Below are 20,262 nucleotides of genomic sequence, written 5' to 3' on the forward strand. Positions count from 1 at the left end.
TATATATATATATATATATATGTGGTTATATAGCCTCCCTCACAAGGTTATTTCAAGGGTTAAATGAGATAATGATCTCAACATGTTCTTTAAGTTTATGTACTTTGCAGCACTGTACTGGTAAATGTTTAACAACTGGCTCTCCAAGGGAAAAAACTGCATATAAAACACACTTTTAAGTTGTATCTGCATTATCAATATTTTATCTATCACTTTCTTAAGCCGAGAAAACTATGGCCCATTGCAGTCTGTTTTTGTAAGGTCCACTGTATTTTAAAAAGTAAAAACCATTTTCTTCGTAGGCTGTATTTGGTCCACAGGCTATAGTTTGTCAACTCCTGGTCTAGACAATCAACAAACCAATGAATCAAGACCAGCGTTTGCCAATTTCCAAGGTACATATGCTCATGCTGAAAAATTGTTCTTGTAAGCCTGTTAGAGATGGTTCCAGCACGCCTTTGCTGCTACGTAAAAGTAATCCATGAGCATTATTAATTTTTGGAGCTTCCAAAGTTCAATAGCGCTTTTAGTAGATATAAAACTAATATTTAATGCTTAATATCTGATGTTAGGATGCTAAGCTATATTGCCAAACCAAATGCCTAAAAAATACAGTTAATAAATTTTATTGATTAACTCTAAAAAAAAAATAGGCACCTGTGGCACTTGAGCCAATTTTAGGGAACACTACCATTCTTCACCATATGCACTTCAGGTTTTCTCTCTCTCCCTCCTTCACTATTTATTTTTTAATACTCTGAGTTTAACAAATGGCTGGATATTACTACAGGGGAGCAGATGAGGCTATAAAAAAGAGGTACAAATCTTTGATAACATTTTTTCAATTTGTTTTATAGTTATTTAAAATTTTAAAATGTAAAAACTTATTAGAAACACATTAAGCAAAGTCTTGTTTTATTTTTAAATCCCTAACAGGTCATCTCTTAATGTCACTTTAGTTGGCTCTAAATCCTAGGAAAACTAGATGACATTCTTCATAGTTTCAGAAGTTAATTATATAAGCAAATTTCCACAGAGGAAGACTACCACCTTATTTATGCTTCTTGGATCTACTACATAATACAAATGTAATCCTGAAAATAATTTTAAAATTTAACATCTTCACTACCAGACATGAAAACAAATTATATTAACAGATACAGGCGATTACTTACCATGGACTACACAAAAAAATTTGCAGACCATATTATGTAAAGAACTAAGGGGGTACAAGTTTAATACATACTACCTCGGTTATTTAGGTATCCAATTCTTTGCAAAATAGTGTATCTCCCTCCCTCTTATGGACTTCAATTATTAACAAAGAAAATGACTGGAATGAGGTTTTGCCCCTCAATGGCTTCTTGGTGCCTTCCTTGAGTTCACTTACCTACAGGGTTCTATACCCAATTCTTTCACTAACTTCTCAGATAGCGTTGGAAGATCATTAAGTCTCTCAAGCTCAGTACTGCTAGTTTGGGGAACTAACTCTAACTTCTTTGATGACATTTGGAGATCAATTATTCTCTCCAAGCCTTATTAAAGGAAGAAAGTCTACCCTAGGTGATCTTTAAAAGTTTCTTCTAACTCTGACTTTTTATGATTCTATTACTTCTACTTTGAGACACACAATAAGAACTAATTGAGAAAAGAGAAGCTATGATCCTTTTCCTCAAAGCACTTACAACATAATGAAAGGAACTAGTAAGGAACAGCAGCACAAATAAGGGAACTTCAGATTTTATTTATTTCTAAGACTGTGTTCTTCACCTCTCTCCCCATCTTGTTCCTTCCCCTCACCCCTGCACACATACATATATACAAAATACATATAAAGCTATCTGGATCCTTTTAAGAACAAATGTCATGACACTGATAGATTATAAAAATAAATCTGACAATGCGAAGTTATAAGCTCCAGTTATAAACCTACCTGCTTTTGTATCCTGGTTGAAGCGACAGTATTTAGAGCTCTCAAGTGCAGACAGACACTGCTCAATGGGTACCCAGACATATGTCTCTGGACACAACAAATCAGAAGGCCTATACTGACCCTAATGAGAAAAGAGAAAAAAAGGACAGATAAATTAGTGACACGATAACTTCCTGGCTACAAGGTTCCTATGAAAGGAAGGTTTTCAATCACCAGTCTAAACAAAATCAACCAAGAAACTGCTTTACTATACTAAATGACACTGTTAGTGATTATTTCACCATCTCAAGAATACAAGTTTGACTAAAAGGCTTTCTAAAATTGACATTGCATATTTTATAGTGCCTATGATCTGAACAACTTCAGCTTTCCCATCTTCTACAGCATCAGAGTAAATTCACAATTCTGCCTTACAGAACTGATGTTCACACTAGAAAATTTAGACTTAAAAACCACTTGTCTCAAATAAAAATTGTCAAAATACAGAATTTAAACCTTCGAAAATGTCACACAATAATTTTTATTATATTTCTGTTGGTGTTTTAGAACATCACATAGTGGTTACTGAAGATTTTCAGAAATGAAGATTTGCTATTATTAATAAAATTAGGGAAGTTAATGGATTCATCATACTTTATTAAGAATATATTTGTTGGGGGGGAGGCAGCTAAGTGATACAGTAGACAGAGGACCAGCCCTTAAGTCAGGAGGACCTGAGTTCAAATCTGGCCTCAGACACTTAACCCTTACTAGCTGTGTGACCCTGGGCAAGTCACTTAACCCCATTGCCTAACCAAAAAAATAAAAAATATATATACATACATATATATTTGTTGATATCTATTAAGAATATATTTGTTGATATAAATTTTTATGCTTCAATTCTATCTGGAATACATTAAAGTCAAGGGGGAAAAAGATGAAATATGAAATTTCAGATAAATATTGGTTATGTAATAAAGATTGGAAGCAAAAAAGATGCCATAATAGATATCATCCAGGAAATATATGATCACAAAAGGAAGTAACAGGCATATCAAAAAAGCAAGAGACAGTAACTATACTGCTACCAGAAAATGTTACAAAACCTAGAGGAAGGCCTCGAGCTTGTTGGGTTGATCCTTTACAGAGGATTTATGAGAGGACATGAACAAGAAAGAATCAGAGGATAAGAATGGATAAGTGGAATGAAAAAGAATTTATTAAGTTCTTACTATATGACATGCCCTATGCTAAGCCCTGGGAATGCAAAAAGAAAAGCAAGATAACCTCAGCTTTCAAACTCACATTCTAATTAGAGGAGATGACACATAAAGGTGGGTTCAGCCACATGGCAGATAGAAAAGGTAGGGGGTACTTTGGGTCTGGCATGCAAAACAATAGGGTTGATGGTAAGTTTCCATGGGCTTTGAGAAGCAACGGGAGGGCAGATATTCCCTAACTAACAACTGTAGGGAAGGGTGGATAAAAGGGTAGAAGTAGAGGAGGGTTAAGCTCAGGCAGGGATAGGATCTGGATGGTTAGCATCCAGTCAAGAAGGATATGGATGAGCTGCACAAGTGGAGGGAACACCCACACTAATGAAGTCAATTAGATCAAGACAGTTAACTGAATCTCCTAAAATTCCATTAAAATTGCAAGAAGGTTATTACATTTCCAAATGGTTGATTTTTTAAAATATTAATTAATTTATTTATTTATGTATTTATGTATTTATTTATTATTCAAAAGCGGTATCATTAATGCTAAATGATCAACAACATCTCAACATATAGTAGACAGGAGGCAGTACAAATAATTCTTTAAGTACATGGTGGAAAGAGGTTCAGAGGCTATATTTGGGTTTTATTTTTTGTCAACTTAAATGAAATTCAAAGGTTCTTGCCTCTAAATAGATGATAATAACTGTGGTAGAAATGACATCTATATAACAAAATAAAGTTTAGAGAACATGGCAGAATAAATGCAGGGACTCACCTCAGTTCTCCCCTAAACCCTTCCAAATACCTTTAAATAATGACTCTAAACAAATTCTAAAGCAGCAGAACCCACAAAAAGACAGAGTGAAACAATTTTCCAGCCCAAGACGACTTAGGTTAACAGGAAAGGTCTGCTCCATCAGGGGGAGAGAGAAGCAAGCACAGGCCACGCCAGTGTAGACAAGGCCCAGCAAACCAGGAACAGGCCTCAGGGTGACTGAATCAGTGGCAGCAGTGGCAGTTTCCAGACCTGTCAGCTCATAGACAGTAAGGGGATCAGAAAATGGCTCAGAAAGATTTATAGGTGTCTCATTGCTGGCACCTGGGGAAGGATTCTGTTGCATTGTCTCTACATGGATCTGGACTGCAGTCCTGGATCTTAATCCCAGTGCAAGAAGGAGCACTAGAACAGCAGAGCTTGCAGCCGCAGAGGAGCAGGGACCCTGGTCACAATTCCAGGAATGAAAAGAGTGCCTGTGGTCACTCACAAACCAGTGCACAGTACAGGAGAACAGTAAACACACATCCTATCACCTTGGGAGAGCCAAAAATTTACAGGCCCCCAGAATTATCTCTGAAAACAGCTGCACAAAAAAATCTAAAGCTTGGGATAGCACCCTCTCCATTTGGGAAGCAAAACCCCACATTAGCACAGAGTTAAAGGTCAAGAAATAAGCTGTAAAATAAGCAAACAAGAGAAAAAAATTCTGAGCAGAGAAAGTTAATATGGTGACAAGGAAGATCAAAATACACTCAAAAGAAGACAACAAAGTCAAAATTCCTGCTCTAAATCACTACTGCTGAGAGAAATACAAATTAAAATAACTTCTCTAAACTACTACCTCATACCTGTCAGATTGGCTAATATGACAGAAAAGAAAAATGACCAATGTTTAAAGGGATGCGGGAAAATTAAAACACTAATGTACTATTGGTGAAGTTGTATACTGACTCAACTACTCTGGTGAGCAATTTAGAACTATGCCCAAAGAGCTACAGAACCATGCATACCCTTTGACCAAGCAATACGACTAATAGGTTGGTATCCCAAAGAGATAAAAAACAAAAAGGAAAAGGACCTATGTGTACAAAAATATTTATAGCAGCTCTTTTAGTTGTGGCAAAGAATTGGAACTTGAAGGGATACCCATCAATTGGGGAATGGCTGAACAACATGTTGTATATGATTGTGATGGAATACTAACATGTTTTAAGAAATGATGAACAGGACGCCCTCAGAAAAACATGGAAAAGACTTAAATGAATTGGTACAAAGCGAAATAAGCAGAGCCAGGAGAACAGTGTACACAGTAACAACAATACCGTATGATGATCAACCATGAATATAACTTAGCTATTCTCAGCAATACAATGATCCAAGACAATTCTATAGGGCTTATGATGAAAGGTGCTGTCCATCTCCAGAAAAGAACTGGTAGAGCCTGAATGCAGATCAATGATACTTTTTCTTTCTTTATTTTTCTTTTTTTTTGTCTGTTTTCTTTCACAGAATGACTTACATGGAAATGTGTTTTGCATGACTACACATGTATAACCCCTTCTCAATGAGGGGGGAAAGAAGAGAGGGAGAGAATTTGGAACTCAATATTTGAAGAAAAAAAAAAGAATGTTACAATTGTTTTTATATGTAACTGGGAAAAATAAAATATTAAATAAGATTTTTAAAAATAAGGTTTAGAAAACACTTTATATTCATTATCTCATTTGAACATTATCTTGAACTTGTGAGGAAGGTGCTTCAAATATTATTACCCTCATTTTACAGATGGGAAAACAGAGGCTCAGATTAGTTAAGTGATCGGAAAGTTGTGAGATAGACAGTAAGTAGTTAAAGCAGCAGTCAAAGCCAGGTCTCCCCTGATGCCAAGTCCAATATTTTTTCTACAATACTACATTGCCTCTCAATTCTTACAGTCACTGTAATTTTCTTAATTAACAACTCAGGTTGAGACCAAGCAGAGCTAACCTAACCACCTCACTCAAAGCATAGTATTAATCACTAATAATCTGTGAAATACAAATTAAAGCAACTGAGGTCCCACTTCATACCCGGAGATTGCCGGGTAAACAGACACGCTAATGCGCTGCCAGCAGAGCTGCAAATTGCTATACCCAGTCTGAAAAGCAATGTGGAACTATACCGCAATCCACTGAACTATGTTTGAACTATGTTCAAAAATATTTCCTAGTAACACTTTTTCTTTGGTGTGATAACTGGAAACTAAGGGAGTTCTCATAAACTAGGAATGGCTGAAGAATTTATGATACACAGAATATTATTTCACCATACAAAGTATATGTAGTTCTGTGGTTCTGATTCTGGAATGAGATCTCAGATCTGACACTGTAGGCCTAGTCCAGGGAAGTAAAACTGACAGTTCTGTGACACTGTCCCTGGAACTGTATTTATGATTCCGCCCAGCGGCGAGTGAAAAGGACAAGAATTATAGAAACAGGGGTCATTCTAATGCCTCTGTCACTGAACCTGCAAAAGCTTCTAGCTAGCAGACAAGGACTGGGGTCGGCAACTGTCTATAGAAGTGCCACCTGGTGACAAACCTGGGGATGCAAATACAAAAACAAGACAGCCCCATCTTTCAAGCTCACATTCTAGTTTGTGTTACCTAGAACCGAAGAAGGGTCTAGAGACCAGAAAGCTCAGTCCAGGAAGGCTGTGGTCAGGCTGTGCCCTAGATCAGAGCACGAAGGGCCAAAGTCTGTAGCTTTCTGATCAGAGCCACTGCTATATAATGCTTTAATAAAGAAGAGAGTATTCAATACTCAGAGAACACAATAGTAGGACTCCGGATAATACCCACCAGGAAGGTAAAACACTCTGATATTCCCTCTAGAAGTATGTAACGCCTGACCCTAACACAAAGTACCAATACGGGAAGCAAGGCTAAAAAATGAGTAAACAAATACCTACAGTAGAAGACTATTATGGTCCCTAGGGACACTCAATAAACAAGCCCAGATGAAAAGAATTCTAAAAGATCTACAAGCAAAGTTCAAGTAAAAACATAGTTTGGCCACAACATCAGTTAGAATTCCTAGAAGATATGAAACAATAGTTTAAAATATTAAAAATAAAATGAGAGCATTAGAGGAAAGAATGGAAAAGAAATGAAAGTTCTGGAGAAAAGACGTGAAAAGAAAATTAACAGATTAGTATAAGGGGTATAAAATCTTTTACATAACAGGCTCCTAGAAAATCAGAAAATTAAACAAACATCAATGGCTCCATGAGACAAAAAGAAATACTAAAACAAAGTCAAATGATCGGGAAAAAAAAGAATAAATAGAAATAGAAGAAAATGTAAGATATCGCACATCAAAAATAAGTGATCTGGAAAACAGATCAAAGAGACTGAAATTTAAGAATCACTGGACTACCTGAAAACAATTAGCACAAAAAAAGCCTGAATATCACATTTAAAAAAAAAAAAAAAACATGAAATAAAATTGTCCAAACCTGTTAAAGTCAGACGGCAAAATGAAAACAGAATCAATCCACTGGTCACTTCCTAAAAGAACTCTAAAATGAAAATTTCTAGAAACAACAGAGATAAAACTTCTAGCTAAAAAACAAAAAACAAACAAACAAAAAAAAAACTGCTATCACACAGAAAAAGAAAATTTAAGAACCCTGGAGCCAGTCAGGATCACACAAGATTTAGCAGCTAACATCATAAAGGAGCAGAGTTTAGAATACAATATCATCAAAGGCAAATTATATAGACCCTACAACTAAAAATAATTTACCAAGCAAAACAGATTATTCTATTGGGGAGGAGGGGGAAGGGGGTTTGAAGCAGGATGAACTTTTCATGAAAGAAAGGCCTTCCAAGCATTCCTGATGAAAAACCAGAGCAAAGAAAAACTGAAGTAAGTTTCATAAGAGTCCAGAAAAGCTTTAAAAGGTAAATATGAGTCAGCAAACGGAAAAGACTAAACAAGGATCAAGTGCTATCACTTCATAGAAGTGACAGAAATGATACAAGTGTCCCCTCACAGCCCTGTAATCAGGGGTTATAGAGGGAATTAAATTAAGACAGAAGAGTAGTTTTGTTATGCTCTGAACAATTTCCAAGTTCTCCCTATCATTCAGTCATCGAGTCTCCTCCTTTGAGGTTCACTCAACCCATATCTGCCATCCAATCAAGATTCTAGTAGCTATTGTCTACCATCTCCAGGACACTTCCCTTCTAATGAGCTCAGCACTTGGCTCACCGTCTCTCATACTAGAGAACTTGAAGATACATACTGATACTCCCTCAAACACCCTAACCTCACACTTCTTCAACTTATTCATTTCACATGACCTACTCATTCATCCCAACTGAGCCACACATGAAGATGGTCACACTCTTGATCTTGCCCCACAAATATACCCTTCCAAGTTCATGAACCCTGAAAGTCCACCATCTGATTACAATCTATTGTTATTCTACTTCCTCTGCCTTAAAACTTCAAACCTGTTCTTTAGCCACACCTTAACCTTCAATCCTTTGACCCCCCAGTTCTTTACCAGACCCTTCCTTCCCCATCTTGACCCCTCAGTGAACCAGTTCAACTCTAAACTATCCTTTTCTCTAGAGTCCCTGACTCCCTTATCCTACTGAAGATCCTAACTTGCCAAATCTCAGTCTTGGATCACTCCTCCCACTGTCCACTGCCTTTGCTTCAATACACATGCTTTTGAATAAAGCTAGAGAAAAATCACAAAACCCTTCTGACTGGGTCCACTACAAATTTATTTTGTATAACCTCAACCGAGCCCTCACTGGTGCAAGATAATCTTTTTACATCTCCCTAAATAACTCATTATCTCACTCATGACAGGAGATCTTCCAAACATTTTCTTCTCTCCTCAAATCTCCCATGGCTCCCCTTCTTTCCACCCTCTAAACTGAGAACCTTACCTTCTAGGTTACTGGAAAAAAAAAAAAAAAAAACAACTGAGGCCAAATTTACCAAGACTTCCTTCTTCTCCTCCCTCTACATGTCATATCACCTAGATGTCTTCTGTACCTATCTCCTTCTTCACCACGTTGCACATAATCATACAGCCCTTCTCCTTGCGAAGACAAACCCTTCTAAAAGCACCAATTATTCCATTCCATCTTATCTTCTCCAACAGACTTCTCCCTTTATCATCCAAACTCTTTCACTTATTTTCAAATCTCTCACTGCCTACTGGCTTCCCCACCACCTACAAACATGCTCATGTCTCCTTTTTCCTCACTCCCTTCCACCCAAAACAAAAGCCTTCACTTAATCCTTCCATCTCCTCTAGCTATCATCCCATATCTCTCCTCTCTTTCGTAGTTAAACTCCTAAAGAACACTGTCTATATGAGGTGCATCCACTTGTTCTCTCTTAACTCTCTATAGCCTGACTTCCAACCACATCACTCAACCAAAACTACTCTCTTCAAAGTTACAAACAATATCTTAATCAACAAATCTAATGTCTTTTTCTCAGTAATACTTCTAGACCTCTCTGCAACCTTTGACACTATCAATCACTCTCTTCTCCCTGAAAGTCTCTTCTTGATGAGGTTATGGCACCTGAACCCAAAAAAAGGTAAAGACCCTCAGTCCTTCAACTTTCCCACACTGGTGTAAGACCATGTCTTTGCCTTGAACTTTCCTATACATTTCAGCAGCCCAGATCTCCGGAGTTCGCCTGAGGCATCTGGCCCATCCCAGTATAATTCTTTCAACTGTCCTTTCATTGTTGCCCTCCTACCAGCCCAGCCTTTCACTGTCTGTACCTGGCCCATCCCAGGCTACTTGCCACTCCTTGATGCCGTCAAGATATTCCCACACTGTTTTCTTGTATATAAGCATCAGTCTTGTCCCTATCAAATTCGCAGATTTACTAGAAATCTTGCCAGCCTAATCAGTGTTATAATAAAACATCATTCCTCTGACTGAAAGAGGAGGCTTGAGTGATCAAATTCTTTCAAGGCAGACCCTCCCTGTATCCTTGCATTTCGAAGTTCCCAGCACCCCAAACTGTATCATTCTCACTAGCTATTCCTGACACTGCTATCTCTTGATTCTCCTCCCACGTATCAGATCACTCTTTCTCACACTTCTTTGCTGATCCTCATCGAGATCCTCAACCAGATCCATCACTAAATTTGAGCCAGGTTTAGTGGGTTTGAACTGGAGGAAGAGCGCTGCAGGGCTCTATCTTGGTCCTCTTCTCTTCTCCCACTGTACTGTTTCATTTGGTGAACTTATCAGTTCCCATGGTTAAATTATCATCTATATGTTGATGATACTCAAATCTACTTATCTAGCCCTAATCTCTCTGCAAAACTCTAGTTTGGGATCTCAAACTGACTGGTGGACATCTCAAACTCTATGTCTAGTAGATATCTTAAACTCAACATGTCCAAAACTGAACTAATTGTCTTTCCTCTAAAATCTTCCCCTCTTCCTAACTTTGATATTACTGTTGAAGGTACCACCATCCTCCTAGTCAGCCCAACTCACAACATAATATTATCCTCAACTCACTCCCCATATCCAATCTGTTGCAAAGGCCTGTCGATTTTACCTTCATAAAATCTCTCACATATACTCCCTTCTGTCTTCTGACACTACCAGCAGCCTGGTTGAGGCTCTCATCACCTTATGCCAGGACTATTGCAATAGCCTGCGAGTCAGTCTACTTGCCACAAGTCTCACCCTACTCCAGTCCATACTCCACTTGGCTATAGAAGTTATTCTTCTAAAGCACAGGTCTGACCATGTCACCTTCTATTCACCAAATTCCAGTGGCTCTTTATCATCTGCAGGATCAAATATAAATCAAATATAAAATCCTCTTTTTGGTGTTCAAAGTCCTTCACTACCCCCTCTTCACTTGTCCAGTCTTAAACTTTACTTCCCCTCATGTACTCTGCTATCCAGTGGACACTATCCTCCTTGCTGTTCCTCAAACAAGATACGCCATATTTCTCAACTCTAGGCATTTTCATTGGCTAACCCCCCATGCTTGGAATGTGCTCCCTTCTTATCTCTGCTTCCTGACTCCCCTAGCTTCCTCCAAGTCACAGCTAAAATACCACCTTCTACAAGAAGCCTTTCCCATCTCTTTTAATTCTAATGTCTTCCCTCTGTTAATTATTTCCAACTTATCCTTTATATAGCTTGTTTGTACTTACTTGTTTGCATATTGTCTCCCAGAGAAGACTGCAAGTTCCTTGTGAGCAGGGACTGCCTTTTTCCTTTCATTGTATCTACAGAGCTTAGCACAGTCCCTGGCATATATTGAGTGCTTAATGAATATTTACTGATTTGATTGATGGATCTTGAAAGGAAAGAGAGGAAAAAAGAAATCCGATAAAGAATATATACTTCACATAATCAGTGTGAGTACCAAGTAAATGATGACTATACAAAGGAGGGGGAGAATGAATGCCATTTGGGCCTCATACTTTGTTTTAATTTGGTCAAAGAAGAGCACTATCTACAACAAAAAGATTTTAGTGTAGAATAAATTCAACTCAACAAGGAAAAGAGGAAGGGAGGAAAGGAGAAATATGGGTGAAGGCAGGGTTTAATCGTAAGTAAAACAAACTCTAAGCTTGGATAGTGGATTGAGATGAGAGGAAAGAAAGTGTAAGAAACTATGACAATTTAGGAGAGAGAAGAAGGGTAAGAAGAGAGAAACTGATTGCATCAAAATAGAGAAGTAGGGCTGAGCACCTCTTTTCTCTCACACTATCTTCTTCATTCTATAGAAAGGGGGCATGGGGCAAAGAGAGGAAAAAAGGTAATAAGATGGGCACAAACAGAAATAATTATCATAGCTGTGAAAACAGTAAATTAAGTCAGTAGCACACTCAGAACAAAAATTCATGTCCTCTAATTCCCAGGCCAATGCTTTTCTACATTTAAATAACAAAGCCATTTATAATTCTCTTTTTAAAAAACATTTTTATCCTTTTTCTCTTTTTTACTTTCCTCACAATTCTTCATAACTTCTATCCTCTTGGGGAGGCCAAGATAATCCTCTTTTAAAATAAAGAACAGCTAAGTAAAAGAAACTAACAAATTGTCTGTGTCTGATAACATAGGTCTCATTTTGCAGCTATTTTATGCTATTCGCCAAGGTGGGCGACCCCCTCCCTCCCGAATATATTTTATTGTCAGTGCTTTGTATTTAAGACAGTCACTGTACTGATCAAAGTTCTGCTATTGTCCTTACATTTCTACGTTTATCAGTTTTTAAAATCTCACAATGGCTTTTAAAATTACATTTAAAAAGCCAGGTTACTTTCTCCAAACTTTTAAAGAGCCTACTCACTTTGATGCCATCCTTTCTCCTTGCCTCCTTCTAAATGTCATTTGTATCACTATGTTAAAGAAAATAAAATTATATGCCAGCAGTAAACATACCCAATATTTCCCCCACCACATAAATCTGTATTAAACCTAAACAAAAATATTCTATGATCTCTGTTGCATTTTATTTTGGCTTTTGCCAATACAAACCCACAGTTATATCTCATTTTCATAGCAGCTATACAAGTATTTCTTTTATAGTTTTACATGCAAAATGAACCTAACAGAGTTTCTTTCATCTTCTCTCTAACTTTGGACAAGAGTCACCAATCTTCAAAAATACAAATAGCAATAGATTTATACTTACATAGTGACTTTAAGTTTTATGAAGTGCTTTAAATATACTCTTAGAACGTATTTTCTTCCTACTAGATAATGATCTATCTCGAGCATATTTAAGACTTAAAAAAAATTCATTTCTATTATTGCTGGGCTCTTTTCCCATGCATTAATGGCCGGCTTCTATTCAACTATACCTTACTACCTACCATCAGGAGAAAAATTACTAATTCTCTGATTTCATTACTTTCTGCTAATTCTTTTCATATCATCTTAGATGCCTTGAGGAAAAAAAAATATTTCTTAATAACAAAATATACGACTAATAAAAACCAGCAGCCAAAGTAGGTTTTCATTTTTCTATCTGAAAATTTCTTATGGAAATTTCACTTATTCACATAAACTGAAAAAAGTTCATAATGTTATACAGACTGAAAATCTTGAACTGCAGTCTTATTTTATAAGACTGAAATGAAGATTTTAAAAATACATAGTTTGCCTTTCAAAAAGACATATGTGAACCCAATGTATGCAAAAACTAACATATAAGAATTCCCTTAAAATAGTCTAAATGACATGTAAATGAGTGGTTGCTTCCCTAACTAAAAGTTCAACTACAGGAGTTTTGCTATTTTTTTTCCTGTTTTAAATATTGAAAAAGAAATAAAATGCTTTCATTTGATTCACTTATGTTAACATTCTTGGGTTTTAATTGGAAACATTTGGAGATGGGCTTGGCAGATCATAATAAATTTAAACTCACCAATTCACACCCTGCCATTCCGAAGAGGTTTCATTCTAGTTTTCAGATCAAAACTGAAGGAATAGACTTTCCCTTGAACTCTTGGCCCAAAACAATGGAAATGGTTTTATGAGATAACATTCAAAAGATTGTTTATTTTGAAAATATTTTTATTCATGTCTGAGATAAGTACAAGTCTACATAATTTTGTTATAGTCCAGCTAAATTAAAGTTTAAGAGTAAGAAAGAAAAATGTACACTTGAGTAGCTGGGTGAGGTGGGCAGGGCTCAGAGTTAAATACCAGTAGCACTTAAAAAAGAAAGAACATTAAACACACATTCAGGTCTTTTATCAGACAAAGTGTACATCTATAATCTATTTTTCCACAATAAATCTATTGATCTTTTATTAAAACTCAGTTAAGGCAACCAGCTGCTTAAAGAGAACCTCTAATGTTACATAAACAAAATGTACCAAAATTATCTACAGCAATCCATTAAAGAAGAACTGCACTTCAGGAGAAAACGTTAGTCAGACTAAAGGCTTATTAAACACAGTCTGTTCACTGAAAGACAACACCAATGGAATCCCATCAGCAAAGTACTACAGCAGACCCCTTGCTCCCTGATTTCGTTACATAAACAGAGATTGACTTTATCAGTCCCCAAGAGAGTGCTTTATGAGTAACTCTAGCCGCTCTGTTTTCACAAATTGTGTTTGGACTCTGCCACACTGGGCTCGTGGGGTGAACCAGGACCAGAAAAGACAAAAGGGCTAAACATCTGAATCCATTTGTGCTTCAAAAATTCTCAAAGCAAACATATGCACTCCATGTGCTGCTGTACCAAGCTTTCTCAATATTGCAATTGGGAAATGCTTTTGAAAACTTAATACATTTTTCCTCTACTGCGAAATCACAAAGTGTCTCTTTAAAAAATACATTGTCCTTCACACATTTAAATAAAGCATTTTTACAGCTACATTATTTACTTTACTGGTAGCAAACAATACTAAGTAGTAACATTCTAACTCAGTTTCTGTTACTATTGTCTTTGTCTCTATATTGTAAACATTGAAGCAATTTTTTTTTCCTTGAAAATTTAAAGAGAATGAAACTAGGAAAGTCAATTTTCAGGGAGGTTATGAGTTCAGAAAGAAAGAAACAGAGAAAGAAAGAAGAAAAAAATCTCTATATACAAAGAAAAAAATTTATGAAAAAGATGAAAAGTAAAATTTGAAAAATTAAAAAAAATAAAGATAAAATGAGATACTAACAGACAGTAAAACTGAATTAACAAGGAACTTTAATGACAAACAAAATTCTCCATACATTAATTTTCCTAATCAGCAAAAAGTCCCACACCTACTCATAAATGATATATTGCTTATGCTTTAGACTATGAAATTGGAACATTATACAGAACATAGCACAGAAAAGGAACAAAGTTTCTAATTTTACTTTTAAAAAATATTAACCTACTGGTTAAAACTCCAAGTAATTTAGTAGGCCGGTCACTTCAAAAATATTTTAACAGAGTTTCATCATATGTAGTCACTCATCTTAAATCAATACGCCCTAAAAAAGTTAAAATATTCTTGAATTAATAATCAGGTTTTATAAAATTACTAAGCATTCTAAAACTGATTATTTTTCTAAATTGTACCCATTATCTTTTCCCAAAATAAGCACAACAATTGTTTTCAATGTTTAAACAAGTTAATCACACATGAAATAAGAATCAGTGTTTACCTCACACACAATCTAGAAGTGTGATTTCTGCTCACCACTTTTCTTTTTTTGCCTGATGGTACATTCATCACAACTAACTTAAATGTTTTATGCTTAAGTAAAAACCATTCCCCTTATCTTTGCAGGCCCGGTTAAAAATTTACACCTAAAACAGCTCTCTTCTATCTTACCAAGGATCTCCTATTTGCCAAATCTGAAGGTCTTTTCTTAGTCCTAATTATTCCAAATTTATCTACTATATGTGACAACACCTAACCATCCTTCTCTCTGGAAAACTCCCCTGTGGGTTTTTGTGACACTACCCTCTCTTGGTTCTCTTCCAACCTGTCTGACCCCATCCTCTCAGGTTATTTGCTAACTCATCTTCCATATTATACCCTCTAATGGTGGTGTACCTCAAGGTTCTGTTCTGTTTCTGCTTCTCTTCCACCTCTATATTTTCCTCTTTTGGTAGCCTTATGAGTTCCCATGGGCTTAACTACACTCTCTTTGCAGATGACTCTGCAAATGATGATGTACGGATCCTTATCTATTTATTACTTAAGTTTTTTGCAATAGCCTCCTAATTGGTACCTCTGCCTCAAATCTTCCACCATTCCATTCCATCCTACATAGTGCTGCTGATGCAATTTTTCCTTAAGCACAGACAGGATAGTGTCACTATCCTAATTCAACAAACTCCTATTGGAGGCGTTCTCTGGGATAAAACAAACACATTTACCTTTTAAGGACCTACACAACCTTTCTTTCTAGGTTCATTGGATATTACATCCTCTCTAACAGTCTACAAAAAGGGCAAACTGATCCTCACTCTGTTCCTCACTCCATCTCCCATCTCCGTGCCTTGGCACAGGGCATCTGCCTCTCCTGTAATACACTCCCCCCTTATCACCACTTCATGGAGTCCTCCTCCATTAAGATGCAGCGTATGCATCACCTACTGCATGAAGTCTTCCTTGATCTCCCCAACAGTTAGAGCCTTCCCTCCCAACTACTTTATACTTAAATGATTTGTGCACTGATTACATATATACATATATATTAACTTTATACTGATGCTGTAAATATTTTGCATATAATTGTTGTCCCTTCCATTTAGACTTGTCTTTGTACTTGTATTTCTAGCACAGTGCCCAGTAGTACAGTGCTTAATACTTGTTGATTAATTTGACTGACACCACCATTAAATGTTAAGAGAAATAAAATGAAACTCAACAAGATAAAATTATAGTGGGCAAGATTAGGTCCGGAAAAAAAAAATTTGAGAAAATGCATTTCTCTCCCTTTCCTGCAGAGGTCGTTGTGGAATATCATCTACAACGTCAAACACATTTAATATGATAACTGGTTTTTATAAACAGCTTTTTGTTTTTCTTTACTCTTCTCTTTCAATATGTTATAAGAGATGATTTGCTGGGTAGGGGAAGAGAGATGGATCTATTTTCAAATTCATTTGATGTAACAGCACTAATAAAATAAAATTTTAAAATAGAAATCAGTAAGCATTAGCATTTTTCATCTAAATTGCTAAAAATTCTAACATATGGCTGCAAATAAAGGTATATGTTAATTTATGTCTTTATTTCATTTTCAAATGAGAAGAAAAATTAACTTTCTGCTCTGGAAAGAGTAGGGGGAAGGAGAAGAATTGCAATCTCATTTCGTAATTTTTACAGGAAACATTCCTATCTAAATGTTAGCAGGACAGTTTAGGACACCAACAGACATGAGAGAAGTTCACAACTGTGGCAGGAGAATCAAATCATCACAACCCTGTTCAGGGAGCAGTAGCAAAGATAGAGGCAGTAGCAGCAGAACAACAAAGCAGAAGGGTCAGAAGCTAGAGCAGCAGCAAATAGAAAGCCAGATGGCACAATACATAGAGTGCTGGGCTTGGAGTCAGGAAGATCCAAGTTCAAATCCAGCCTCCTCAGAAACTTCCTAGCTCTGTGACCTTGGGCAAGCCACTTAACCTCTGTTTGCTTATAGATCACTGCCTTGTGCTTGCACAGCTCAATGAAATTCAACTATGCCATGTGGAATTACCCAAGATGGACTTGTCATAGTGGAGCATTCTGGCAAAAGGTGATCCACTAAAGAAGAAAACAGCAAACTACTCTAGTATCTTTGACAAGAAAACATCATGGACAGAAGTCCACAAGGTCATGAAAAATTGGGTACAACCAAAATGAATAAATGACAATAAGGTGACATGGAAAGCAGCAATGGTATGCTTAGTGGAAAAGGAAACCAATATTGCAAGGACACACGTGACCAAAGATTGGCAATGGGGTCAAATAAGATACAATGTGACACAGAACTGTAAGACAACAGCGTAAGCATGAAGGAGCAAATCTAAGCTTTGTACCTTAATAGTCCGTGCCTCATCAAAGGCAGCCTTATCAGAGAACTCTACCAGGCCAGGTTGAGCCTTCCTTCATACTGAGCCAAGGGAACCCAAGTATACATTGAAAGGACTTATAAAGATCCCTGCGGAAGATAAAGCCCACCAAAAATAATGGCATAGGCTAGGCTCTTTAACACCCTTGATTGCGGGGTCAGAGAGATCCTGGGCAACAGAAATCACAAGAAGTGGCATACATACCTGTGGGCAGACAGAGGCTTACCAGAAAGGTGAGGAGAATTTGACAGTCTATAGGTTTGAATATGAATTGTATCCATTATTGTTTTAAATAAAACTTATTTTAAACTTTATACTCATATTAAGCCTGAATACTTGAAGAGGAAAAAAAGAGAAGAAAAGTATTTATTGAGCACCTACTATGTACCAGGCATTATGCTAAGCACATTACAAATATTATCTCATTTGATCCTCACAAGCACCCTACGAGTTAGGCACTATTATTATTGCCATTTTACAGGTGAGGAAACTCAGACGAAGGATAAGTGACTTGGCTAGGGCCATATAACCAGGAAGTGTCTGAGGCCAGATCTGAACTTGTCTTCCTGACTCTAAGCCCAGCACTCTCTCCACTGCAACACCAACTGACAGGATCCAAGAGTATCCCTTTAGGGAAGTGACATAAGCTGACCTGCCCAAGCACTACTTGGGTGGGAAAAATGAAGAAGAAAGTAAGATGAGGGAGATATTGGGCTCCTGTGGGAAGTACCATATACCGAAGTCCCAGGGTTCCCATGGGTAGAATGGTCATCTATGCCAGAGATTTGTGGGAGACCACTAGTCAAGTGACCCAAGCCCTTTGAACCTCTAAAGGTGTGTTATACAAATTGCTGCTCTCTAATTTGTGTCTTGTATAACATCTTATTTTCACATACCATTTTGATTTAATGAACTAACATCCATTTTGTTCCACTATAAAACTGGAATCTAACAATTATACAAGAGCAAGTGAAGTAAGCATCAGGTATGTCTCCATATTACTTTCCTAGGTTATGAAGCTATTAAATTTATATATAAAATCAAACATCAATTTGTTGCCTTTTGAACCATCCAAAAATTTAATCAAAATACAAGCAAGCCTTAAAGATCTATAGTAATCACAAAGACATTAAATTATCAGCACCATTTGACATCAAGTTACTTTAAGATATTCAAATATAGTCACTGTAATGTGAATAGTAGGTCACTACTGGTTTATCCTGTCCAGAAATTAAGCAGTACTAAATTTAAGACTGGGGGTATGTAAAAATTATGTAAATTTGTACAGTTATGCAAAATATAACAAATTTTAATTAGTGATTAGAGTCAATGTCCATTTTACCAGACAAGTTTCAGTATCAATTCAATTAAATTAATATTAAGTAGGTACTATGTAATTTACCTTTCTTTTCTTGATTTTAGTTTCCAAACATAGCCTACCAAAGTCTAAACTATATCATGAACATTTTTATTCCCACATTAAAGAATTCCTTAATTTTTATTAAACAAGCTACAGAGTCTAGTTTAATAATGCTTCTTTTTTTAATATGAGAAAATCTGTCTGAATGAAGAGACTAGGTAATTTATCAGGATAATGTTTCTCGAAATATAAAATGATCCAACCAAATGTTAATACAGAAGTCTTGATGTAAAACTTTACAAAAAAGAATAAAATTTTCTAGTAGCATTTCCCACATTAGGTGACCTATTTTGTAGAAGAACTAATTTAAAAGGAAATTGAGGTGAGTAGTATAACAGGAAGTGATACACAGAAGAAGATAAAAATAGAAAGAAAATTGTTTCCATCATATTTAAGGTAAATGTTATCACTCCCATTTTCTCTTTCTGTCAAGCTGACCTCTTAAGAGAAATGAGACTGGGGAGAAGTTTCATTTCCTTTATTGCAAAGAAGTTGACATCACCGGACTATTCAATTTTCTTTAATTCTCTTGAGAACTAGCAAGCTATATATGGGAAGTATTGAAAAGAAGGAAAATAACCTTTATAAGTGCAGCACTTCAGCTTGAAATTCAAATGGCTCACCAGAGAATAGCACTACCGGCTTCCAAAAGGGTGTGTAAAATGTATCATTACCTAAATAAATCTAATCATTTTCAGCATCACAGGGTGGATTTACCTTTTACAAATTTATGGAAAGCACCAATAGCAATCAACTGAATTGGGGAGGAAACAATTTCACAGAATCATAAAAATTAGGAATGGAAGGACATGGGGTTCATTCTGTTCAAAATCTTGTTCTATGTTGTATTCTTAATGTTTTCTTCCTTTCCACTTTAGCTTTAAATGGATTCTAATATGAAATTCCCACTTGTCTGAGGAGAAAATTTTAGAACTGAATATGCAATAAAGAAGATTTTCCTAATATTTAACATGAATTTGCAATAACTATGATATTAAATCAAAAACAAGGAAGAGGAAAATCACTTTATTTCAATCATTTCAGGAAAAAGTGATTTATATAGATATATACGTGTGTGTCAATGTGTATCTATATTACCTATATATAGATGCATGTACAGATATCTGTATATAGATTATATATACCTAGATATACACAAACACTCTCAAAAGTTATTCTACTCAATCAGTATTCACATTTTTAGTACGTAAGAAGTACATCATTTGCAACCAGGGAGAGACTTTAAATACTTCTCCAAAACACCCAAAGACATTTATTTGGTAATGGGGATTGCTGGCTAATGGGGGATATCTGTTGTTCAGGCAGGTCCAGAAATTCAACTAAACAGAGTAGTTGTTCATTTTCTAAGA

General features: G+C 36.2%; 1 protein-coding gene across 11 annotated transcripts in view; it reads right to left on the bottom strand.

The window, feature by feature from the left end:
- Positions 1–20,262, bottom strand: part of ATE1 (arginyltransferase 1) — a 183,258-nt gene that overhangs the window by 36,136 nt on the left and 126,860 nt on the right. For all 11 annotated transcript variants that reach the window (XM_027839862.1, XM_027839867.1, XM_027839866.1 and 8 more), the window contains one exon: positions 1,934–2,054. In XM_027839862.1, coding sequence (XP_027695663.1) covers positions 1,934–2,054 — 121 coding nt within the window. The remainder of the gene's footprint in view (positions 1–1,933; positions 2,055–20,262) is intronic.

Source organism: Vombatus ursinus, unplaced genomic scaffold (genome assembly GCF_900497805.2).
Source record: "Vombatus ursinus unplaced genomic scaffold, bare-nosed wombat genome assembly UNPS02014833.1, whole genome shotgun sequence".
Classification (NCBI taxonomy): Eukaryota; Metazoa; Chordata; class Mammalia; order Diprotodontia; family Vombatidae; genus Vombatus; species Vombatus ursinus.